At 45.1% G+C, this 26,285-nt stretch overlaps 1 protein-coding gene across 1 annotated transcript in view; it reads right to left on the reverse strand.

The window, feature by feature from the left end:
* The window catches only part of SVOPL (SVOP like), a 70,734-nt gene that overhangs the window by 14,677 nt on the left and 29,772 nt on the right, over positions 1–26,285 (reverse strand). The window contains exons 6-9 of the mRNA XM_060196653.1: positions 25,175–25,299; positions 18,474–18,537; positions 15,455–15,580; positions 13,516–13,644 (exon numbers count right to left, since the gene is read on the reverse strand). Of these exons, the coding sequence (XP_060052636.1) occupies positions 13,516–13,644; positions 15,455–15,580; positions 18,474–18,537; positions 25,175–25,299 (444 nt within the window). The remainder of the gene's footprint in view (positions 1–13,515; positions 13,645–15,454; positions 15,581–18,473; positions 18,538–25,174; positions 25,300–26,285) is intronic.

The raw sequence follows: 26,285 nt of genomic DNA on the forward strand, positions 1-26,285 counted from the left end.
ACACAGACATGATGGGCCTAGACCTTGAATAAATCCTTCTCTCCATTGTTACCAGTCAACTCTATCAGGAACAACAAAATAGACCCTTCTGTGGGCCCCCATAGGACCTTGCCCTCAACTTGGAACAACAATGGTAGGGAATGTTTGGAGGATGGACAACATACTCTATGCTACACCTGAGGAAGATGGGTCCTGAAATTGGGGCAGCTTGGAATGTTCCTACTCATAACCACAGAATGTGAGCTCAGATTTACAGGGATGCAGAGGTCACATGGGCTCCTAAGCTGAATATGGGCCCCAGATCAGATCTATGGGGTTTAGAGTCAACAATATTTATACCCCTTTCCCATATTTGGGAGCTACTCTCTTCCCTGATCCAGCTTTCTGTCCCTTTTTCCAGCCATGACATCATCTCCCCAGACAATAACTAGGATCCACCTGCATATCAGATTTCAGGCTCGGGGGCGGGGGGGGGGGGGGAAGAAGACGAAGAAAAAGAAAAAAAACAAAACACCAAAACCTAGTATATCCACAGGCCCTTTGGAATATAATTAAAATATGCCTACTAGCAATCTACAAAACAGAGACACCCCCCAACTCTTCATTTGCACTATTCCAGCCTTTAGATTCAAGATTACTCAACAATTTGATTGACTTTATATGTTAACTCTCTTTTCAGCAACCAGGTTCCAGATGCTAGCATGATGCTGATCAGACTTCCCTGGACAGACAACTCCACCAATGTGTCCTGGAGCTCCGATTCCCCATAACCCACCCCACCAGGGAAAGAGAGAGACAGGCTAGGAGTATGGATCAACCTGTCAATGCCCATGTTCAGTGGGGAAGCAATTACAGAAGCCAGACCTTCCACCTTCTGCATCCCACAGTGACCTTGGGTCCATACTCCCAGAGGGTTAAAGAATAGGAGAGCTATCAAGGGAGGGGATGAGATACAGAGTTCTGGTAGTGTTGGGAACTGTGTGGAGTTGTACCCCTCTTATCCTATGGTTCTGTCAGTTTCCTTTTTATAAATAAAATAATTTTTTTTAAACAGACTTTTTTTCAACACTAACAAAATCTTACATTAAAAAGAAGTATGAGGCTTGTGTATGGAAAAAAGCTACATCAAGTTGAAAAGAGAATGAAATGCTCATTTTCTTTTGTGATTTTTAGCTTTTTTTTTTTTTTTTTTTTTACAAAGCACTGCTCAGCTCTGACTTATGGTGGTATGGGAGACTGAACCTGGGACTTTGAAGCCTCAAATATTAGAGACTCTTTGCATAACCATTATGTTATCTATTCCCGCCCTGACTTTTAGCTTTTTAAGAGTCTCACAGGACACAATCGAGGAATAATATCTGCTTTATAGGGGTCCAGAGAGAACTATGTAGAAAGCCTACTTAAATAAATAATAGCTGAGCACTTCCCTAATAAAGAGAAGAAACTAAACATCCAAATACAAGAGGTTTAAAGAGTTCTAAGCAAAATAAACTCAAATGGGCATACTATGAATTGCTGAAAACTAAAGATTAAAACAGACTATTATAAGCATCAAAGGAAAATCAAATAACACACACAGGACCTTGATAAGATTATCTGAAAACCTTTTTTCTTTTTTTTTGCCTCCAGGGTTATCTCTGAGGTTTTGTGCTGGTACTAGGAATCCACTGCTCCTGGCTGCCTTTTTTTCCATTGTATTGAATATGACAGAGAGAAATTAAGAGAGGAGGGGGAGATAGAGGAAAAAAAAAGACAGACACCTGCAGAACTGCTCTTAGCTGCTTGTGAAGTGATCCCACTGCAGGTGGGGAGCCAGAAACTTGAACCATGATTTTGTGTAACTTCTTGTACTTAGTACTATGTGCACTTAAGTGGGTGTACTACCGCCCAACCCACTATCTTAAAACCTTTCATGAGAAGTCTTACAAAAAAAGAAAGTGTGTGTGTGGGTGCCACAGTATATTCAAAATATTAAAAGAGAACCTGGGAAATAACATCCAGTAGAACACAAATCATATTATAAAGTGCTGAAAGAAAGGATTTCAGTCAAGAATATTCTATTTCACTGGACTTACATACAGATAAAGACAAACAGTTCACTGCCACTAGAGTGGTCAGACAAGAAAGGTTAAAGGGATTTTGATAAAAATGAAAAGTAATCCCCTCTATAAGCAGTAAGATGCCCAAGATACACAAAGTCAAAGTAACAGTTAAAACATGGGTTCCTAGAATGAGTTTGAGTTTGATTTGCCCAGTGGACCAGAAACATAGGACCTTACAGATAACCTCACAACAATCTAAAAACAAACTCCACAGAGGGAAAACACAGGGCATTAGAAAAGAAATTCAAGCAAAGCTTAAGAGGAAAGTGAGAATGTTAAAAGCCTAAGGTAAGAAAGTGAAAGAAACACCCCATCAGCTGGGGCCCTAGTCGGGGTGTCCTGAGATTCCCACACAGACATGATGGCCTAGATCTCAAATAAATCCCTCTCTCCATTGTTGCCGGTCTTCTATATCAGGAGCAACAAAACAGACCCCTTTGTGGGCCCCCATAGGACCTTGCCCTCAACTTGGATCAACAATGGTAGAGAATGTTCCATCCTCTGAAGAAAGGCTGGCCAACATACTCTATACTACACATGAGGAAGATGGGCCCTGAAATTGGGACAGCTTGGAATGTTCCTACTCATGACCACAGAATGTGAGCTCAGATCTAGAGGGATGTAGAGGTCACATAGGCTCCTAAGCTGAATATGGGCCCCAGATCAGATCAAATCAATGTGGTTTACAGTCAGCAATATTTATACCCTTTTCCCATATTATGGAACTACTCTCTTCCCTGATCCAGCTTTCTGTCCCTTTTTCCAGCCATGATATCATCTCCCCAGACAATAACTAGGATCTACCTGCATATCAGATTTCAGGCTCAGGGAAAAAAAGATAAACTAGTATATCCACAGGCCCTTTGAAATATAACTAAAATATGTCTACTAGCTATCTACAGAACAGAGACCCCCCCCCCAGCTCTTCATCTGCACTACTCCAGCCTTTAGATTCATGATTAGTCAACAATTTGATTGGCTTTATATGTTAACTCTCTTTTCAGCAACCAGGTTCCAGATGTTAGCATGATGCCGACCAGACTTTCCTGGACAGAAGACCCCACCAATGTGTTCTGGAGCTCCGATTACCCACTAGGGAAAGTGAGAGGCAGGCTGGGAGTATGGACTGACCTGTCAATGCCCACGTTCAGCAGGGAAGCAATTACAGAAGCCGAACCTTCCACCTTCTTCATCCCACAATGATCTTGGGCCCATACTCCCAGAGGGTTAAAACATAGGAAAGCTATCAAGGGAGGAGATGGGATACAGAGTTCTGGTGGTGTTGGGAACTGTGTGGAGTTGTACCTCTTTTATCCTATGGTTTTGTCAGTGTTTCCTTTTTATAAACAAATAATAATAAAAAATGAAAGATAATGAATAGAATATCCTAAAAAATAAAAATAAAATAAGTGAAATGCTGGGCTAGTGGCGGGGGGGGGGGGCTTCTTCCCGGCGTGTACTCTCTGGGTTGGAGAGAATGCGACGGGAGCCAGCCTGGTCTGCTACTCAGTGACGTGAGAGAGATGACTCAGGAACAGAGCTGGTGGTGGCGAGGCAATTCAATTCTTTATTGATCAGAGAGCCAAGGCTTTTAAGAGTTGGACCTGGAAGTGGAAAGTTGGAAACGGAAATGGCTTGACATGGTTTGGAAAGGGGCGGAGAAAGGCAAAAGGGCTGGGAAAGGTAGGAACTTCCTTAGCAACTGTTGCGAGGGTTTTAATTGGTAGGATTAATAATACCCTGAAGGCAGGGAGGGTCTTGAGGGTAGAAAGAAGATAGATCAAAGGAATGGAATGCGTGGGAATCTTTCAGGCAAAACAATGATTATATAGATAATAAGGGATAATAAGGGAGCCATAGTATCAGGAATGCAGGGTGCTTTGTGAGGCAGGGAGTCTGATAAGATGAGGCAAACCTTGGGGGGTTGTGTCCCTCCTCACTTGACTTCTCACTAGAGACAGAGAGACTGACAGGATGGATGTCCCCTCAAGTCAAACCCTGCCAAACTCAACCACATCCTCACAATTTCCCTACAGGGAAAGAAGAACAAAAAAGCAATGACAAACAAATAAAAAAAATAAATAAAAGAGACAAGCAATAAAATATTCATCAGTACTTACTCTCCCCAGTTTGAGCCCTTGATCTTTGCTCCAGGAGAGATGCTTCATGAGCAGCATCTGCAGGCATCTCTCTTTCCTTCCTTACCTCCCTTGCCCATCTCAATTTCCCTCTGTCCTATCTAATAAAAAATAATTCTTTTTGGGAGTCAGGTGGTAGCGCAGCGGGTTAAGCACACGTGGTGCAAAGCACAAGGACTGGCATAAGGATCCTGGTTTGAGCCCCTGGCTCCCCACTTGCAGTGGAGTTGCTTCACAAGCAGTGAAGCAGATCTGCAGGTGTCTGTCTTTCTCTCCCCCTCTCTGTCTTGCTCTCCTCTCTCCTTTTCTCTCTGTCCTATCCAACAACAAAGATAACAATAACAACAACAATAAAACAACAAGGGCAACAAAAGGAAATAAATAAGTAAATATTTTTTAAAGAGCTATTCTAAGCTCTTATAGAAAAAATAATTCTTTTTATTTTTATTTATTTGTTATTGGCTAGAGACAGAGAAATTGAGTAGGGGAAGATAGAAAGGGAAAGAGACAGAGAGACACCTGCAGCCCTGCTTCACTATTTGTGACGCTTTCTTCCTGCAGGTGGAGACCAGGGGCTTGAACCTGGGTCCTCGCACACTGTAATGTGAGTGCTTAACCAGGTGTGTCATCACCTGGCCCCTAAAAGTAATTCTTTTAAAAAGGGGGGGAGGGGAGAAGAGCATCAAGAACAGTGGATTCCTCATGCAAGCACCAAGCCCCAGTGATAATCCTGGTAGCAGTATAGACAAACCAACAATTAATATTTAAAATACATTTCAATTACTACCATAAATGTCAATGGTTTTGAATTGACCAACTAGGAAATATAGAGTGTTTGAATGAATTTAAAAAAAAATCTGGACTGGAGCCATAGCTCATTGGGTAGCACAGCTGCCTTGTAATTCGAGTTACCCAGGTTCAAGTGGAGACACCACACGGGTGCCATGAAACGGGGTGGGGGGCTTTCCAGTGCTGTGGCTGGTGCATCTATTTCCTCTCTCTCTCTCTCTCTCTCTCTCACCTTCTCTGTGTCTCTATCTGAAAAAAAAAAGCTGAATAAAAAAAAACACCATGTACAGGTCCACAATCAAACAGAAGAACCCTCCCTCCCAAAACAAAATCTAAACTCTGCTGCCTACAGGAAATGTCCTCTTGGGTCCCAAGACAAATGCAGACTTAAAATAAAAGATTGGAAGACAATCTGAGACAAGCAGATGGTAACCTAAAAAAAAAGTAAGGGTATCATTCCTATGTCTGATCACAGATTTCCAGCTTAAAAGGCTAATGAAGAAGAGGGGTGGGAGTTATATAATAATGAGGGCATCGTGGTCCGGGAGGTGGCGCAGTGGATAAAGCATTGTACTCTCAAGCATGAGGTCCTGAGTTCAGTCCCCGGCAGCACATGTACCAGAGTGATGTCTGGTTCTTTCTCTCTCTCCTACTATCTTTCTCATTAATAAATAAATAAAATCTTTTTAAAAAATAATGAGGGCTTCATACAACAAACGGATATTCCTATTATTACTATCTATGCACCAAGCAAAAAGAAGCAAGATTCATACAGCAACTATTAATAGACTCCAAGAGTGACAATGACATCAGTACAATAGTAGTAGGGGATTTCAACACCCCCACTCACAACCATATGGAGACCAAGAAGACAGAATAAACATGAAACAGTAGTCTTGAAAGCTGAAGTAGGCCAGGTGCTCTCTGCAGACTTTTTATAGAACACTTCACTCCAAAACAGCTCAATTTACATTTTTCTCAAGTATGTATGGAACATTCTCAAGGATAGACCATATGTTGTGATACAAAACAATTGTCAATAAACTTATGAAGATTGATATTATATCAAACATTCTTTTTCCACTCATAACACTATAGTATCAATACTCAGCCTCAAAAACGAAGTCAGGAAAACCTCAGGCCTATTGAAAGAAAGTGACTGTACTGGAAAGAAGCTTTTTAAAATTTTATTTATTTATTTATTATTAGATAGAGACAGACAGAAATTGAGAGGGGGAGAGGGAGACATTGAGGGAGAGAGACCGAGAGAGACACTTGCAGTCCTGATTCACCACTAGTGAAGCTTTCCTCCTGTAGGTGGGGACCAGGATCCTTTCCCATGGTAATGTGAGCACTTAACCAAGTGCACCACTGCCTAGCCCCTGGGAGAGGCTCTTCAAAGAGGCAATTAAGTTAAAATGACACCCTCAGAAGGTAAGGAGATAAAGGAACTCTGGTCTACCATTGGTGGGACTACAAAACCGATACAGCCCCTGTGGAAAATGTAAAATGGTATTGAGAATCCTTAAACAAGTAAAAATGGAAAGACCTTATGGCCCAGCAATACCGTTCTTAGGAATATATCCAAAGGGCATGAAAGCAGATTTAAAAACTACCTAGGCACCCCTACATTCAACACTCCACTCACAACCATATGGAGACCAAGCAGATGGAGAATAAATAAGGAACAATAGTCTTGAAAGATGAACTAGGCCAGGTGCTCTCTGCAGACTTTTATAGAACATTTCACTCCAAAACTGCTCAATTTACGTTTTCTCAAGTGTGCATGGAACATTCTCAAGGGTAGACCATATGTTCGGACACAAAACAATAGTCAATAAACTTATGAGAATTGAGATCATATCAAACTTTCACAATAACCAAAATATGGAATCAACCCAAATACCCATAAGGGATATGGTGGGGACTGGCAAAATAGCTCACTTGGGTAAACACTGCTTTGTCATGTGCACGATACAGGTTCGAGCCTGGCCCCCACTGCACTGGCAAGAAGCTTGGTGCTGTGGTCGCGTTCACTATGTCTCTCTGCCTTCTCTGTCTCTAGAGAAGAAGGAAGAGCAGGACAAGGAGAGGGAGGATTAAGAAGAGGAAGAGGAGGAGGAGAGGTACAGTGGTGGTGGATATGCAGTCTGTGGGATACTACACGGCAATTTAAAAAGTTGAGATCCTGTCATCTGGGAAAAAATGGAATCAGAAGTGACCGTACTATGTAAAATACAAGGTGAAAAACCACTATAGGGTGGTTTTACTCTGTATGGAATATAGATAACTAAAGGAAAAAAATCATAACTAACTGTCTTGGACTTTGTGAGAACTATGGTGGTTGTAGGAGGGGGAAGCGGGGACTACAGAAACTTGGTAGTGGGTTCTGTCACACACACACACACACACACACAAGCGTGAAGTACTGTTCCTGAAATGTTTAAGTCTATAGAACAATTTTAAATCACTACTGGGAAAAATTATATATACAATTTTAATACATTATATATAAATATAATATATAAATATAATATATAAACATATAATATATTTTATATTATATATAATTTTGTCATATATGTATATAAAAATTACATATACATATATATAAATATAACAAAATAAAGGTGGCCAGGTGGTGAAATACTCCATTAAGTGCACCATGCATAAGGACCCAGGTTCAAGCCTTCATTTCCCACCTGTAGGGGGAGGAGGAACTTCACAAGCAGTGAAGCAAGAAGCAGTTCTACAGATGTCTCTTTCTATCTCCTTCTAATTCCCTCCTTCCTTTCTCAATATCTCTCTGTCTCTATAAAGAAGGAGGAGGAGGAGGAGAAGAAAAGGTCCTTCCTAAGTTGGTGCAGCATGTGGATACATATACAGTGCTGCTGAGGACACATAAAGACTTAGTAATAAATACACAATGTCAGAAAAATAATATTCACTATTATAAAGATTCCCTCTATAGCAACCTACAACCTCAACACAATTCCAACTTCTCTCCTGGATTTCGGGGGGGGGGGGGCGGGGATTGGGAGAGTTCTTAATAAGAACTCTCTTATATAAAAGAAAGTTATTCTAGAAAAAAATAAGACAAAAATAGTCTAGGATCTTCTGGGGGGGAAGGAATTTGATTGGGGTGGGGAGGAGGAACTTAACCTATGTGCTAGGAAGCATGTACTATAAAGTATTATAAGTCAAATAGTGTCCACTTAGATTACAGTTAATCTGTATCCTTTTCCCAATAGTAGGAACCTTTCTTTGTTATATAAGAAATGCTCATGTAAGTTTGAACCTACAAATCAATAATTAGAACATTCCCCCAAACAGTTACAAAGACATTATTTGATTGCAAGATGATTGCAACTGGTTAGTCATTTGGATCTGACTAATCAATATTTGGACCCTATATAGATCTAATTCAACCCTGAAATGTGTGACATTTACACATGAATGCACAGAACCCAAGTCCTCCCTAGAGACAAGAATGTAACTTTCTATATTAAGTTACAACATGAACTTACAATAACAAAAATGTAGCCTAACTACAAACTGTCTCCAAGATTTTGTAAGAACTATGGTGGTGTTTCTGGTGGAGGAGGGCATTTGGTGCAGTGTGGAACTGTAGCTGTAATCATATATTCTTGTAAACAGAAAGTAGACAAATAAATATAACCATTAAGTTTCTAGAACCAGCTTTTTAAAAGACAATAGCAATCATTAAAAAAACTAAACAGGTATTAGTTTTAAGTATGTCCACTTTAGAAAACTGATGAATAATGTGAGGCCAAAATACCAGAAAGAAATGACTGGGGGAGGGGTCTGTGGTACATTAAGTTAAGTGCACACAGTACTAAGTGCAAGGACCTGGGCAAGGATTCAGGTTTGAGCCCCCAGCTCCCCATCTGCAATGGGTAGGGGGAGGGGGGAATGCTTCACAAGCTTTGAAGAAGGTCTGTAAGTGTCTGTCTTTTTCTCTCCTTATCTATCTTCCTCTCCCTTCTCAATTTCTCTCTGTCCTATCTAAATATATATATATGCCACCAGGAGCAATGGAATCATAGTGCCAGCTCTGAGCCCCAGCAGTAACCTTGGAGGTAAAAAATAAAATAATAAAATAAAATGGCGCCCTGGCGATAGTGCACCAGGTTAGACACACATAGTACAAAGCACAAGTACCTGTGATCCAGTTTGAGCCTCTAGCTCCCCACCTTCATGGAGGTCACTTCAAAAGCAATGAAGTAGGGCTGCAGGTGTCTACCTTCCTCTCCCCCTCTGAATTCCCCTCCTCTCTCAAGCTGAATATGGGCCCCAGACCAAATCAAATTAATGAGGTTTACAGTCAACAATATTTATACCCCTTTCCCATATTAGGGAGCTACTCTCTTCCCTGATCCAGCTTTCTGTCCCTTTTCCAGCCATGATATCATCTCCCCAGACAATAACTAGGATCCAGCTGCATATCAGATTTCAAGCTCAGGGAAAAAAAACAACAACTAGTATATCCAGAGGGTCTTTGGAATATAACTAAAATATGCCTACTAACTATCTACAAAATGGAGGACTCCCCCCCCCCCAACTCTTCATCTGCACTACTCCAGCCTTTAGGTCCATGATTGTTCAACAGTTTGTTTGGCTTTGTATGTTAACTCTCTTTTCAGCCACCAGGTTCCAGATGCTAGCATGATGCCGACCAGACTTTCCTGGACAGGTGACCCCACACCAATGTGTCCTGGAGCTCTGCTCCCCAGAGCCCATCCTACTAGGGAAAGAGAGAGGCAGACTGGGAGTATGGATTGACCAGTCAACGCCCATGTTCAGCAGGGAACTAATTGCAGAAGCCAGACCTTCCACCTTCTGCATCCCACAGTGACCTTGGGTCCATACTCCCAGAGGGTTAAAGAATAGGAAAGCTATCAGGGGAGGGGATGGGATACGGAGAGCTGGTAGTGGGAATTGTGTGGAGTTGTACCCCTCTTATCCTATGGTTTTGTTAATGTCTCCTTTATATAAATAAATAATAAAAAGAAAGAAAGAAAGAGTAGCAGAAAAGGGTAGCTGAAGAGATAACTCAACAGCAGAGCACAGGCTCTGCACACAGAGAACTGCATATGTTCTGCTCTGCCTGGTTCTTTCTCATCAAAAGAAATAGAAAGAAAGAGAGAGAGAGAGGAAGGAAGGGAGGAAGGAAGGAAGGAAGGGAAGGAGGGAGGAAGGGAGGGAGGGAAGGAGGGGGCCAGGCAGTAGCGCAGCAGGTTAAATGTACATAGTGGAAGCACAAGGACCAATATAAGGATCCTGGTTTGAGTCCCCGGCTCCCCACCTGCAGGGGGGGCACTTCACAAGTGGTGTTACAGGTCTGCAGGTGTCTTTCTCTCTCCCTCACTGTCTTCCCCTCCTCTCTCCATTTCTCTCTTCTATCCAACAACAATGATAAACAGGGGCAACAAAAGGGAAAAAACAGCCTCCAGGAGCAATGGATTTGTAGTGCAGGCGTGAGCCCCAGGAATAACCCTGGAGGGAAAAAAAAAAAAAAAAAAAAAGGAAAGGAAGCACAGTTCTTGTTGCTAAGCTCTTCAGGTGTCATCAACCGAGGCCCAAATGTGTGGGTGGGGTGTGAGAGATGAAGAGATGACTACAGGCCATTTTGAGAATCCTGGAAGTACAAGCCTTCAGAAGCCAGACTGCCTCAGAAACAAGCAAGCAAGCAAGCAAGCAACAACTTTAGCCCAGCATGCTTGCTCAGTGGGAAGAGCACAGGACTTGCATGCCTGAAGCTCCAGGTTCAAACCCCAGCAACACGTGTGTCAGAAAAGAAATGTGTCCTAAACTCTCTTCCTCTCCCCCATCAGACACTATTAACCTAGGGCATGCACCTGGTAGAGGACATGCATCACCAGGCACAAGAACCTGAGTTCAAGCCCTCAGTGCCCACTTGTGGGGGGGCATCACTTGTGGTGAAGCAGCACTATAGGACCCTCTCCTCTCTCCCTCTCCCTCTCTCCTCTCTCCCTCTCTCTCTCCCTCTCCCTCTCCTCTCTCTCTCCCTCTCCCTCTCCTCTCCCTCTCCCTCTCCCTCTCTCCTCTCTCTCCTCTCTCCCTCTCTCCTCTCTCCCTCTCCTCTCCCTCTCCCTCTCCCTCTCTCCTCTCTCCCTCTCCTCACCCTCTCCCTCTCTCCCTCTCCCTCTCTCCCTCTCCTCTCCCTCTCCTCTCCCTCTCCCTCTCTCCTCTCCCTCTCCCTCTCTCCTCTCTCTCCTCTCTCCTCTCTCCCTCTCTCCTCTCTCCCTCTCCTCTCCCTCTCCCTCTCCCTCTCTCCTCTCTCCCTCTCCCTCTCTCTCTCCTCTCCCTCTCCTCTCCCTCTCCTCTCCTTCTCTCCCTCTCCCTCTCCCTCTCCTCTCCCTCTCCCTCTCTCCTCTCTCCCTCTCTCTCTCCCTCTCCTCTCCCTCTCCTCTCCCTCTCTCCCTCTCCCTCTCCCTCTCCCTCTCTCCTCTCTCTCTCCCTCTCTCTCTCCTCTCCCTCTCCCTCTCTCTCCTCTCCCTCTCCTCTCCCTCTCCTCTCCCTCTCTCCCTCTCCCTCTCCCTCTCCCTCTCTCCTCTCTCTCTCCCTCTCTCTCTCCTCTCCCTCTCCCTCTCTCTCCTCTCCCTCTCCTCTCCCTCTCCTCTCCCTCTCTCCCTCTCCCTCTCCCTCTCCTCTCCCTCTCCCCTCTCTCCCTCTCTCTCTCCCTCTCTCTCTCCTCTCCTTCTCCTCTCCCTCTCTCCCTCTCCCTCTCCCTCTCCCTCCCCCTCTCCCTCTCTCCTCTCTCTCTCCCTCTCTCTCTCCTCTCCCTCTCCCTCTCCTCTCCCTCTCCTCTCCCTCTCCTCTTCCTCTCCCTCTCTCCCTCTCCTCTCCCTCTCCCTCTCCTCTCCCTCTCTCACTCTCCCTCTCTCCCTCTCCCTCTCCTCTCCCTCTCCCTCTCCCTCTCCCTCTCTCTCCTCTCCCTCTCCCTCTCTCCTCTCTCTCTCTCTGCCTTTCCCTCTCTCCTCTCTCCCTCTCCCTCTCCCTCTCTCCTCTCTCCCTCTCCCTCTCTCTCTCCTCTCCCTCTCTCCTCTCTCCTCTCTGCCTTTCCCTCTCTCCTCTCTCCCTCTCCCTCTCTCCTCTCTCCCTCTCCCTCTCTCTCTCCTCTCCCTCTCTCCTCTCTCCCTCTCCCTCTCCTCTCCCTCTCTCCTCTCCCTCTCCCTCTCTCCTCTCTCCCTCTCCCTCTCTCTCTCCTCTCCCTCTCTCCTCTCTCCCTCTCCCTCTTCCTCTTCCTCTCCCTCTCTCCTCTCTCCCTCTCCCTCTCCCTCTCTCCTCTCTCCCTCTCCCTCTCTCCCCCTCTTCCTCTCCCTCTCCCTCTCTCTCCCTCTCTCCTCTCTCCTCTCTCCCTCTCCCTCTCTCCTCTCTCTCCCTCTTCCTCTCCCTCTCTCTCTCTCTCTCTTCCTTTCTGTCTTCCTTTTACCTCTCTGATTTCTGTCTTTATTCAATAATTAAATAAAATCATCTTTTAAAAATCATTTAGTGATTGCGTTCGCGCTCTCCCCTGAGTAAAAATAATAAAAAAAAAAAAAAGATAAAAAAATTATTTAGTGAAAAAAATCATTTAGTGCAGAGGCTGGGGAAACAGCATAGTGGTGACAGAAAAGACTTTTTTATTGGGTGATTAATGGTTAGCAGTAAATTCGGTTGTTGGTAGATGTGTAAACATTCTCAGTTCTCTGCACAACGCTCTCACTCCCAGCCTAGGTCCTCCTCCACCATCAGGCAACAGGACCTGAATGCCACAACTACCACCTCCTTCTTCTCCTTCTCCTTCTCCTCCTTCTCCTCCTCCTCCCCCACCTCAGAGTTCTTTACATTGATACAATACACCAAATCCAGTCCAAGTTCTGCTTTGCGTTTTCCCTTCTGTTCTTATTTCTCAGCTTCTGTCTATGCGTGAGATCATCCCATAGTCATGGTTCTCTTTCTGGCTGATCTCACTTCACATGATTCTTTCAAGCTCCATCCCAGATAAAGTGAAGAAAGTGAATTCACCATTTTTAATAGCTGAGTAGTATTCCATTGTGTATACTTTCTTAGCCACTCATCTGTTGTTGGGCACCTGGATTGTTTCCAGGTTTTTGGCTACTACAAATTGTGCTGCTGTGAACACACGTATAAAGACAACAATGAGAAACCACTGTGAGAATATCATACACAAGCAACAACAAATTGTCAAACAATAGCAACAACAAATGCTGGAGAGGTTGCAGGGGGTAAAAGAACCCTCCTGCACTGCAAGTGGGAACATCAACTGGTCCAACTCCTGGGGAGAGCAGTCTGTTGAGCCTCTTACCAGGGTCAAGGCTGGAGGTGGAGCTATTGTCTTTGGTCCCTCTGGGGATCCTGCTTGGAGCCTTCCAGGATTCAGAACACACACACACACACACACACACACACACCTTACAACCCCCCAGGTGGACACTCACCAAGACAGGCTCCACCAGCTGCCCCTCGGGCATGACTGAGCGGTTCATCTTGGCGATGCGTTCCAGCGTGGCCAGAGCGGCCTGTGTGTTCCCAGTGGACACGTTGAAGCGGGCAGACTCGGGGATGAACTATGAGGACAAGGATTGTCAGTGAAGGCACCTCAGGGAACCCAAGAGAACTCCAGGGGAGGGCACCACCCCACCCAGCTTCCCCTCTGACTCCCAAGCAGTCTCTCACATTCCCTATTGATTTGGGATCTTGTGTCCTCTGTGTGAGAGAGAACTCTGCCCTGGAGGAGAGTCAGCCCACCCTAAGCTCTGAGCCAGCTAAGCTCAAACCACTTGTGAACACAAGAACATTATTATTGTTGTTGTTATTTTAAAGGTAGAGATAGGGAGACAGAGAGGTAGAGAGAGGGAGAAGGAGGGAAGTTGAGAGACAGAACAATAGGGCTGGTGAGACAGTTTGTTGATTACACAAAAGACTCACATGCCTAAGGCTCCTAAGTCCCAAGTTCAATCCCCAACACCACCATAAGCCAGAGCTGAGCAGTGCTCTGTTCTCTCTGTATGTACATGTATCTTTCTCTCTGTATGGCTCTCATTAAGATAAATGAACTAAGGAGTCGGACAGTAGCATAGCAGATTAAGCGCACATGGTGCAAAGCATTAGGACCAGCGTAAGGATCCCAGTTCGAGCCCCGGCTCCCTACCTGCAGGGGAGTCACTTCACAAGCGGTGAAGCAGGTCTGCAGGTGTCTGTCTTTCTCTCCCCCTCTCTGTCTTCCCCTCCTCTCTCCATTTCTCTCTGTCTTATCCAACAACGACAACAGTAATAACTACAACAGTAAAACAACAAGGGCAACAAAAGGGAACAAATAAATAAAAAATATTACCAAAAAATTTTTTTAAATCAACTATTCAAGAGAGAGAGAGACCACAGCACTGCAGCCTGGGAGATGGCACAATGGGTAAACTGTTGAATTCTCAACATGAGACGTAGAGTTCAGTCCTTGGCATTGTGTCTACCAAAATGATGCTCTGGTTTATTTTAATGAGATAAAGATACAGAGAGATTTCCCATATTTGGGAGCAACGCTCTCCCCTGATCCAGCTTTCTAGTCCTATTCCCAACTCTGATACCATCTCCCCAGACAACACTTTTAGCCCATCTGCATGTTAGCTGTTGGGCTCAGGCAAAAATTAGTAAAGTCATAGGCCTCTTGGAAAATATCTAAAACAGACTTCTTAGCTCCTTCCAATATGAAGACCCCAAATTTCATCTGCTTTATTCTTACATCTAGGTTCCTGGATACTAATCAGTTTGTCCTGCTTTATATCTTACTGCTTTTCAGTCACCAAGTTGCAGATGCTACCATGATGCCAACCTGACTTCCCTGGGCAGACGACCTCACCAATGTGATCCCACCTCTCCAGAGCCCTGCCCCACTAGGGAAAGACAGGCTGGGGGTATGGATTGGCCTGTCAACATCGGTGTTCAGCAGAGAAGCAATTACAGAAGCCAGGCCTCCCACCTTCTGCACCCCATAATGATCCTGGGTCCATGCTCCTAGGGGGATAAAGAATAGGGAAACTTCCAATGGTGGGGATAGGATGCGGAACTCTGGTGGTAGGAATTGTGTGGAATTGTACCCCCTCTTACGCTATGTTCTTGTCAATCATTATTAAATCACCAATTAAAAGAAAATCAAAACCAAAGAGGGGGTAGGGGAGAGACCAGAGCACTGCCCAGCTTGGTATATGATGGTGCTGGGGATTGAACCTGGGATCTTGGAGCTTCAGACATGGAAGTCTTTCTTTTTTTCAAAACTGTGATGCTATCTCCCCAGCCCGTTTTGTTTGTTTGTTTGTTTTTTAGGAAAGCTATCTGTGGGCTCAAAAGGTTGTGAGAGTTGAGGAGCCCCCTGTGCTTCCTCACCTTGAAGGCCATGATGAGCACAATGCCTGGAATGGAGGCGATGCGGATGAGCCAGCGCCACCCTATGGTGGGAATGACCACGGACGCCATCCCGATGATGAGCAGAGAGCCCGCCAGCCAGAAGACCTGTAGGACGTGGGGTGAGAGCGCCGCCTGCTGGCCGTACGGGGCAACAGCCGCGACAGAAAACAGCCAAGGAGAGGAACCTTAAACCGTCCTTTCCAGGGCCAGGTAGAGCACACAGCTTACCGCAAGGCCCTGGGTTCAAGCCCCCGGCCCCCACCTGCAAAGGGGAAGCTTCACAAGCAGTGAAACAGTTTCGTGGGTGTCTTTCTTGCTCTCTTCCTCTTTATTTCCCTTTCCCCTCTAAATTTTTCTGTCTTTATCAAATAAAAAAATTAAGACTTTTTTAAAGAATCTTTTAAAAAATCACTTGAGGGAGTCGGTAGGTAGCGCAGCACATTAAATGCATGTGGCACAAAGTGCAGAGGACTGGCATAAGGATTCTGGTTTGAGCCCCCGACTCCTCACCTGCAGGGGGTCACTTCACAGGTGGTGAAGCAGGTGTCTGTCCTTCTCTCCCCCTCCCTGTCTTCCCCTCCTCTCTTCATTTCTCTCTGTCCTATTCAACAACGACAACATCAATAATAACTACAACAACAGTAAAAAACAACAAGGGAAACAAAAGGGAAAATAAATATAAAATAATTTTTAAAAAATCACTTGGTTGAGCACACACATCATCATGCACAAGAACCCAGGTTCAAGCCCCTGGTCCCCACCTGCAGAGGAAAAGCCTCATGAATAGGTGCTTCTCTTTCTCCCTCTCAATATCCCCCTTCCCTCTTGATTTCTTTCTGTCTCTATAATTCTAATTATCTATTTATTTAATTAAAAAGAAAGGAGTCTTCTAGAATACTGGGCAAACCAAAAGCCCCAAAGATAACCCTGATGGGAAAAAAGTTCTTTCAAGACCATCTTGAAGTCATAAATGAATGAAAGAGAAAGGAGTACAAACTGGGCAGAGACTGGCAAACAGAGTATTTCTCAGCTGCATCAAGTAATCACCAGCACTTCTGCATTCCTGAAAAGCATCCAAGGCAACAGCATAAATGAGAGCTTTAGCTTTAGAACATGAAAAATCCAAAAGCAAGAGCGGCCTAAGGTATAATCCTAGAGCCAAGATAAGACTGTTCTTCCCTCTCTTGCCCTCTTTATGCATTGACTGAAAACCAGAGCAGAACCAGGAAGCATGTCTGGCTGGAAAGGAACTCCAATAAGTGAGAGACGAGGGCTCCAGGAGCCACCCACCATGAGTGTCATGTTTGTTATTGTGATCATTGACACTGGGAAGATTTAATGTCCTCAGCCTTTTGTGAAGGGAAATTTGCATTAGACGAACTTTTAGACCAGGGTAACATTCTTTTTATGGAGAATACAATCAAGAATGTATTATCTTGGTTAAGCACAGGTGGCGTGAAGCACAAGGGCCTGCGTAAGGATCCCGGTTCAAGCCCCCAGATCCTCACCTACAGAGGAGTCGCTTCACAGGCGGTGAAGAGGCACTGTGCAGGTGTCTATCTTTCTCTCCCCCTCTCTGTCTTCCCCTCCTCTCTCCATTTCTCTCTGTCCTGTTTAACAACGATGACATCAATAACAACAATAATAACTATAAAAATAAAAACCAAGGGCAACAAAAGGGAAAAAAAATATATGTGTGTGTATATATATATGTATGATCTTAAAAGTCTAATATGCAGAGCTGGACAGTGGTGCACCTGGTTAAGCACACAGGTTACAGTTCACAAGGACCCAGGTTCAAGCGCCTGGTCCCCACCTGCAAGGGGAAAGCCTCCCAAACAGTGAAACAGTGCCACAGGTCTCTGTCTCTGTCTCTCTCTCTTTCTCCCTCCCTCCCTCCCTCCCTCTCCCTCTCTTCCTCTCTCCCTCTCTCTTTTTCTGTCTCTCCCTCTCTCTCTTCCTCTCTCTGTCTCTCTCTTTCTCTCTCTGTCTCTCTCTTCCTCTCTGTCTCTCTCTTCTTCTCTTCTTCTCTCCCTCTCTCTCCTTCTCTCTTCCACTCTCTCTCCTTCTCTCTCTCCCTCTCTCTCTCCTTCTCTGTCCCTCTCTCTCTCCCTCTTTCCCTCTCTCTCTCTTCCTCTCTCTCCCTCTCTCTCTCTCTCTCCCCCCCCTCTCTCTCTGCCTATACATAAATAAGGAATCAAGTGGTGATGCACCTGTTACAATGCGCACATTACCATACTCAAATACTTGAAGACCCAGGTTCAAGCCTCTGGCTCCCACCTGAAGGTGGGGAAGCTTCATCAGCATCAGCATTGCAGCAGTACTGCAGGTGTCTCTCTGTCTCTCTCTCTAGCTCCCCTCCCCTCTCAACTTGTCTCTATCCCCAAAAAAGTAAAAAATAAATAAATGAATTTTTTGTATTATCTTTATTTACTGGATAAAAACAACTAGAAATTGAGAGGAGGGGCCAGGCGGTGGTGCACCTGGTTAAGTGCACACATTGCAGTGAGCAAGGTTGTAGGTTCAAGCTCCTGGTCCCCACCTGCAGGGAGAAAGCTTCACAGGCAGGGGAGCAGGACTGTAGGTGTCTCTGTTTCTCTCCCTCTCCACTCTCAATTTCTTTCTGTCTCTATCCAATAATAAATAAAAATGTTGAAAATAAAGAAAAAGAAATAGAGAAGGGGTGATAGAGAGGAAAAGAGATAGAGAGACACCTGCAACACTGCTTCACCACATACAAAGCTTTCCCTCTGCAGGTGGAGACTGAGGGCTCAAACCCATGGCTTTGTGCATTATAACATATTTGGTCAACCAAGTGTACCACCACCTTGCGTCCAGTGAATGTTCAGGATTAACCCACTTTCTGTAGGAGGAAACACACACACACGCGCACACACACACACACACACACACACACACACACACACACACACACACACACACACACATCCCACCTTACAGAATGAGAAGACTGGGCATAATGGCTCTGACACCTTACCTGTGATAAAGGCAGCATATAGCCACGGTATTTTGTAGGCAGAAATTCAGTCTTTATGATTAACCTAGAGAGAGTAGGAAAACACAATGATTTATTTATCTGTTTATTTTATAAAACCCACCACCCAAAATATTTTTCTTAAGCAATCATCATATTTCTGGTCACAGGTGCAAAGAGTTCTGAGTCTTAAGCCTTCACCAGAGCATCTTGGTCTCTGGTTCCAGCTTCCTACAGAAATTCTAAAACCCTCAGCGTCCCCCGGGAAGATGGGGCCGTCTCATCTCTGGTCTCAGCGTGGTGACATGGTTCAGCCTCAGTCAGGGAAGGTTAGGGGCAGCCACACTGTGATCTAATGCAACAGTCAGACTAGCTTGAAGGCAGACTGTCCCTTCAGAGCATTCCTGTTCTGGATCCTCATCTACAACTTTCCCGCGTCCAGTGGAGCTGTGCTGTGCTATCTGTCTTGATGGCGGTGTCCCCCCCCCCCCCAGAGGATTCAATCTTGCATAGCACTGGGAGGCAGGACTCAGGCAGGTTTGACAAATGGTGTTCCCTATGGGAAGTTCAGAAGGCAGCCACAAGCAGTTCAAGGCAATTTGTTCCTCAAGCATTCTCCAGGCTCGGAAAGGTGTTGGCTGTTAAGTCCTCATTTCCCCAGATGGTCTGTCTGTTTTTGTTCAGTTCACAAAAGAAGTGTTGGGAACCCCTTTAATTTTGTGCTGAAACACAGCTGGTAATGCTTAGGAAGCTTCTAGAAGCATGATCTGAAAGAAGAAGCCAGGACTAGGAGATTGGAGCTGTGAGTCCTGTCCCCTCATTGTTCATGGAAGGGAGAGGAAGTGAGTCAGCAGTCAGCTGTGACTCCATCAAAACCCTTATAAAGTGTGGGCCAGGGGGGCCAGGTGGTGGCCAACTTGTTGAGAGCACATGTTACAGTGCACAAGGATGCAGGTTCAAGCCCCCGGTTTCCACCTGCAGGGGGAAAGTTTTGCAAGTGGTGAAGCAGAGCTGCAGGTGTCTCTCTGTCTCTTTCTATCTCTATCTCCCTTTCCCTCTTGAGTTCTGGCTTCTCTATCTAATAAATAAAGATAATCTTAAAAAGAAAAATATTATTGCTCAACAAATTGTTTGGCTTCGTATGTTAACTCTCTTTTCAATCACCAGGTTCCAGATGCCACCAGGATGCTGGCCAGGCTTCCCTGGACTGAAGACCCCACTAATGTGTCCTGGAGCTCTGCTTCCCCAGAGACACACCTTACTAGGGAAAGAGAGAGGCAGACTGGGAGTATGGACCGACCAGTCAACGTCCATGTTCAGCGGGGAAGCAATTACAGAAGCCAGACCTTCTACCTTCTGCAACCCTCAATGACCCTGGGTCCATGCTCCCAGAGGGATAGAGAATGGGAAAGCTACCATGGGAGGGGGTGGGATATGGAGATTGGGTGGTGGGAATTGTGTGGAGTTGTACCCCTCCTACCTTATGTTTTTGTTCATTAATCCTTTCTTAAATAAAAAATTTAAAAAAAATTTTAAAGTGTGGGCCAGGGCAGTATCCTGGTGGGGTGGCATTTGCACATTCACTTCAACTCCAATGAGAAGAAGCAGCCGCTGTGCTCTGGGCCTTTCTGAAGCTTTCCCCACCTGTCTCTCCACCTGCCTGAGCACTAGCAGGCTTTCACAGCCTCTGTGGAGTAGGCAAGACTTTTTTTTTTTTTCTGCCACCAGGGACTCAGTGCTGGCACTACATATCCACCACTTCCTGCAGCCATTTATTTCTTGTTTTTTTTTTCTTTCTATTTTTTATTAGATAGGACAGAAAGAAATTGAGAGAGGAGGAGGAGATAGAGAGAGGGAGAGAAAGATAGACACCTAAAGACCTGCTTCACCGCTCATGATTCAGATCCCTTGCAGGTGAGAGGGAGCAGGGGGCTCAAACCTGGGTCCTTATGCTTGGTAACATGTGCATCTAACCGGGTGCTCCCCCACTGGCCCCAACAAGCTCTTTGCAATGGTGACACCCTCTTTCCTTTGGTTCTAGCAGATCATCAGTCCTGAGAAGAGAGCAGAAGGGCTTAGATTTGTGGCCAAGCTGGGCACAAGCTGGTGAGGAAGCTGGGACCTGCTGTAAGTGGGGTGTGAAGTGCTGGCGCCATGTTTTGCAGGACTGAGCTCTCAGTCCCCAGGCTGGCTCTGCCTCGGAGGAGGGCTTGGGTGGGGAGGACTGAGTGGCAACTGGTACAGGAGATTGGTGGGGGGTGGGGGGGCATCCACACACCTCTGTCCTAAAGGAACATGTATGTGGAAAGAAAAAGAGAGAAGAGAGTTGGGGGTTGGGAGAAGTGCATGCTTCACTATACAAGAGAATCCGGGTCTGAGTCCCTGGCCACCACAGGAGCACCTGCATGGGGGAAGCTTCACTGGTGGTCAAGCAATGCTGTGGTGTTTCTACTCTCTGTCTCTCATACTCTATGAGAGAAAGAGAGAAGGAGAGGGAGAGAAAGGGTGAGAAAGGGAGAGGAGGTAAGGGAGAGAGGAGAAGAGAAGGGAGGGGAGGGTGAGAGGAGAAGAGAGGGGAGGGGAGGAAAGGAGGGAAGGGAAGGGGAGAAGAGAGGGAAGGGGAGAGGGAAGGGGAGAGGGAAGGGGAGAGGGAAGGGGAGAGTGAGGGGAGGGGAGGGGATAGGAGAAGAGAGGGGAGGGGAGAGGGAGGGGAGGGGATAGGAGAAGAGAGGGGAGGGGAGAAGAGAGTGGAGGAGCAATAAGAAGTAAATTAACAACTACTTTTCTGTTTACATATTTATAAACTTATTTATTGCCCTGATTCATTTCAGAGATATTAGTCTTCTCTCTTTTTGGCAAGAGAAATATTGGCAAAGTATTTAACCAAACTTCCTTTCCTTTTGTAAAAGGCACTCAATAATCACTAGGCTATATGCTTGAAGCTAGAATAGAAGTGCACAGTAGTTATACTTCCATCAAAAATAACAATTTGCCCTGCTTTATATCTTACTGCCTTTCAGTCACCAAGTCGCAGATGCTACCATGACACTAACCTGACTTCCCTGGGCAGACGACCCCGACAATATGCCCTGGAACCCCACCTCCTTGCCCCACTAGGGAAAAAGAGAGAGAGAGAGGGGGGCTGGGAGTATAGTTTGACTTGCCAATGCCCATGTCAAGCAAAGAAGCAATTACAGAAGCCAGAACTCCTTTCTGCACCCCATAAAGAATTTTGGTCCATACTCCCAGAGGGATAAAGAATCAGGAAGCTTCCAGTGGAAAGGATGGACACAGAACTCTGGTGGTGGGAATTGTATGGAATTGTGCCTCCCTTATCCCACAATCTTGCTCATCATTATTAAATCACCAACAAAATTAAAAAATAAAAATAAAAATTGGGCTTTGGTGGTGGTTCTCCTGACAGGGTGCTCATGTAATCATGCATGAGGGTCTAGGGGTACAATTGATGAGTAGTCTAGCAGTGCCACAGGTGTCTCTCTTTCTCCCTCTCTGCAAAAAAATGAAAGAGAGAGATTAGCAGTAGTGCTGGAGTCCTCATGCAGGCACTGAGCCCCAGTGATAAATCTGGTGGCAAAATAAACAACTAAAATATGAGTAGCCCACCTGTACAAGTAAAAATTTTTGAACAAATGCATATGCTTGAGAAATTAAAGCAGACTCAAGAGAAGCTTTTTTTTAAAAAAAAAAATTTATTTTATTTATTTATTCTCTTTGTTGCCCTTGTTGTTTTAGTTATTATTGTTGTTGTCGTTGGATAGGACAGACAGAAATGGAGAAAGGAGGGGAAGACAGAGAGGGGGAGAGAAAGACAGACACCTGCAGACCTGCTTCACTGCCTGTGAAGTGACTCCCCTGCAGGTGGGGAGCCGGGGGCTCGAACCAGGATCTTTATGCTGGTCCTTGAGCTTTGCGCAGCCTGTGCTTAACCCACTGCGTTACCACCCGACTCCCAAGAGAAGCTTTTTAAAAAGGTTTCCCAGACTCCTAATGACAGTCAAAACAAAAGTTTGTAATGAAATACATGTAAATTATTGAAAACAGAAGACTGAATGGAGGGGGCTAGGCAGTGCAAACCAAATAGAGTGCACACGTTACTATGCAGAAGGACCTAGGTTCAAGCTCCCAGTCCCCATCTGCATAGGGAAAGCTTTACAAGTGGTGAAGCAGGGCTGCAGATGTCTCTCCCTTGCTATCTTTCCTACCCCTCTCAATTTCCCTCTGTCCTAGTGAATAAAGATAAAAAAATAATAAGAACATCTTTTATGGGTCCCTCTCACTGTCACTGGTCATCTCCATCAGGAACAACATAAGGGACCCCTTTGGGGACCCCTATTGGACCTTGCTCTCAATGTGGATCAACAATGTTAGGGAATGTTGCATTCTCTGAGGGGAGGTTCGATGGCATACTCTGCTTATCACCTGAGGGTGATGGATCCTAAAATTAGCTCATGTGCTGAATAAGGGCCCCAGATAAAATTGATGGGGTTTACAGTCAACAATATTTATATACTTTCTCCATATTTGGGAGCTACTCTCTTCCCTGATCCAGCTTTCTAGTCCTATTTCCAATTATGACATTATCTCCCCAGATAATAACTTAGGCCACCTGCATATTAGATGTCAGGCTCAGGCAAAAACCAGTAGGGTAATGGGCTCCTTTAATATACCTAAAATAGACCTACTAGCTTTTTCCAAAATAGAGACCCCAAATCTTCATCTGCAATATTCTTGCCTTTAGGTTCATGATTAGTCAACAATTTGTTCTGCTTTATATCTTAATTCTTTTTCAGCCACCAGGTTCCAGATGCTACCATGATGCCAACTGGATTTCTCTGGGCAGACAACCCCACCAATGGGTCCTAGATCCCCACCTCCCCAGATCCATACCCTACCAGGGAAAGAGGGAGACAGGCTGGGAGTAAGGATCGACCTGCCAACACCCATGTTCAGTGGAGAAGCAGTTATAGAAGCCAGACCTCCCACATTCTGCACCCCACAATGATCCTAGGTCCATACTCCCAGAGGGATAAAGAATAGGAAAGCTTTCAAGGGAGGGGATTGAATATGGAGCTCGGGGTGGGCAATGTATGGAAATATACCCTCTTATCCTGTAGTCTTGTCAATATTTTCATTGTATATATAAAAATTTAAAATAAATAAAACCTAAAAAACACCTTTTAATAATAATAGTAATAATAATAATAATCAATAGGATGAATGGAGCCATCTAGTTGCACCTGCTTTCTTTTTAAATTTAATTTAATTAGTGATTTAATATTGATTTACAAAATTTGAGATAACAAGGGTATAATTCCACACCATTCCCAGCACCAGAGTTCTGTGTCCCCATTCCCCCCATCAGAAACTACAGTATTTCTCCCAAGATCACAGATATAGATAGGCTCACTATTATTTCTGTAACTATCTACCTATCTATATTTATATATACTTGCCCTTTTTTTTCTTATGGTTCAGCCTTCTCTTCCTCTCTGAGTCACACCTACACTTACTATTTCTTCCAAGTGTCCTTCCCTTTTTTTCCTCTTCTCTCTTGGGATCCTGATGGAATTAGGGTTCCTTTGAACCCTCTGGTCATCTTCCCCTAACATTTCTCCCTCTCTGGGAGTATGGGCCGAAATTCTTTATCTTTTTAATTTTTTTATTATCTTTATTTATTTATTTATTGGATAGAGACAGACAGAAATCGAGAGGAAAGGGGATTCACCACTCTCAATTTCTCTTCATCTCTATCAAAAAGAGAGAAAGAGAGAAGGAAAGGAGGGAGAGAGGGAGGGCGGAGGAAGGGAGGAGTGATCTAAGGAAAAAAAATAGCATGCTCTTAAGTGAGCACTCTGCTGGTCTCAACATCAAGGATCATTTATTTCCAGGAGCAAATAGCTCCAAGTGGAATAAACAGCCATCAATAAACAAACAAATAAACATCTCAGGATCAGGAATATCTCAGTTGGTAGAGCCCAGGACTTGTATGCCTGAGGTCCCAGGTTCAATCCCTGACACTGTCACATGCCAGAGGTAACTCTGTTCTGGTCTATCATTTCTTTTTTCATAAAAATAAATGAAAATTAGGGCCCCCAGAGGTAGTTCACCCAGTAGAGCACACACTCTGCCATTCATGAGACCCCAGGTTCAAGCTCCTACTCACTGTGTGGGAGCACGTGAAAGGGGATGTTTTATGCTTTATAAGTGGCCCAATAGTGTGGTGGTGTCTCTCCTCTCTGTCTCTTTCTTTGAGTCTCTCTTCCTCTCTCTTTAAAAAAAAAAAAGTCTGTGAAGAGCAGTGCAACTGTGTGGATGTGGAGTTCCAGAGATAATCGTGGTTGGTGGAGCAATGATGAGAGCTAACCAAGGAGGAGGAGAAGGAAGAGAAAAAGGAAAAGAAGAAGGAGGGGAAAGGGAATGAGGAGAAAGGAGATGTAGGAGAAAAAGAAGAGGAGGGGGAAAAAGAGGAGGAAGATGAGAAAAAGAAGGAAGAGGGGAATGGAAGAAAGGGAAAGAGGAGGGGAAGAGAAGAAGAAGATGAAGGGATTACAATAGTGAAAAGCTCACAATTAATTAGCACAAGAGACACCCCTTGCTGGTTGCTCTTAGAACACCACCCACAGAATGTGATGGGCCTCTGCGGTCCACCTGTCTCCCCAGGGGTCCCCAGGTGAGGTCTTTACCCTTGTGAGTGTCCGGACACGCCACAGCCCACCATGGTCCTCAGGAAGACAAACCAGATGTAGGAGGGAGAGAAGGAGGTCAGCAGGGAGAAGTAGGCTCCCCACAGGAACGAGATGAACAGAATCTGCAGTAACACAAGGAGTTGCGTTCAGGGGAGAGTGGCCTCACAGGAAACAGCAGAGGATCCCCCCCCCCACCCTTGCTCTGTCCAGAGACGCAGGTGTTTTGTCTTCAGCAGGGCTGGTCCACAGCAACCCTGAGGCCCCCTCCGGCCACCCGTCAGTCATGCCAGGTCACTCTATGGTCTCAACTCCCAGCCCTCCCTGGTTTAGGTGATTCTTCAGAACTGACAAGAGCAGCCACCTTTGGCGACAGGGAAGCTGAATGGAGACCTGTTGCCCAGGGCACAGAAAGTCTGGCTGTCAGAGAAATGAAAATAAAAGCAACTATGAAATACCACTTCACCCCTGAAGAATGTCATACATCAGAAACGACAACAACAACAAATGCTGGAGAGGTTGTGGGGCCAAAGGAACCGTCCTATACTATTGGTGGGAATGTAAATAGATCCATCCTCTGTGGAGAGCAGTCTGGGGAGAACTCTCAGAAGGCTAGAAATAGACCTACCCTGTGACCCTGCAAGTCCTCTCCTGGGATATATACTAAGGAGCCAAACACACTCATCCAAAAAAAAAAAAATGTGTATACCTATGTTCGTGGCAGCAAAAAATTTAATAGCCCAAACCTGGAAACAACCTAGGTGTCCAACAACAGATGAGTGACTGAGCAAGTTGTGGTATATATACACAATGGAATACTACTCAGCTATTAAAAATGGTGACTTCATCTTCTTCACCTCATTTTGGATGGAACTTGAAGGAATCATGTTAAGCTAGATAAGCCAGAAGGAGAAGGATGAATATAGGAGGATTTCATTCATAGACAGGAGTTGAGAAATAAGCACAGAAAGAGAAACACAAAGTAGAACTTGGACTGGATTTGGTGTACTGCACCAAAGTAAAGGACTAGATTACGTGGGGGGGGGGGGATCCAGGTCCTGGTGCGTGATGGTGAAGGAGGACTTAGGCTGGGGGTGAGAGTGTTCTGTAG

The sequence above is a fragment of the Erinaceus europaeus genome, chromosome 8, assembly GCF_950295315.1.
Source record: "Erinaceus europaeus chromosome 8, mEriEur2.1, whole genome shotgun sequence".
In the NCBI taxonomy this organism is placed as follows: Eukaryota; Metazoa; Chordata; class Mammalia; order Eulipotyphla; family Erinaceidae; genus Erinaceus; species Erinaceus europaeus.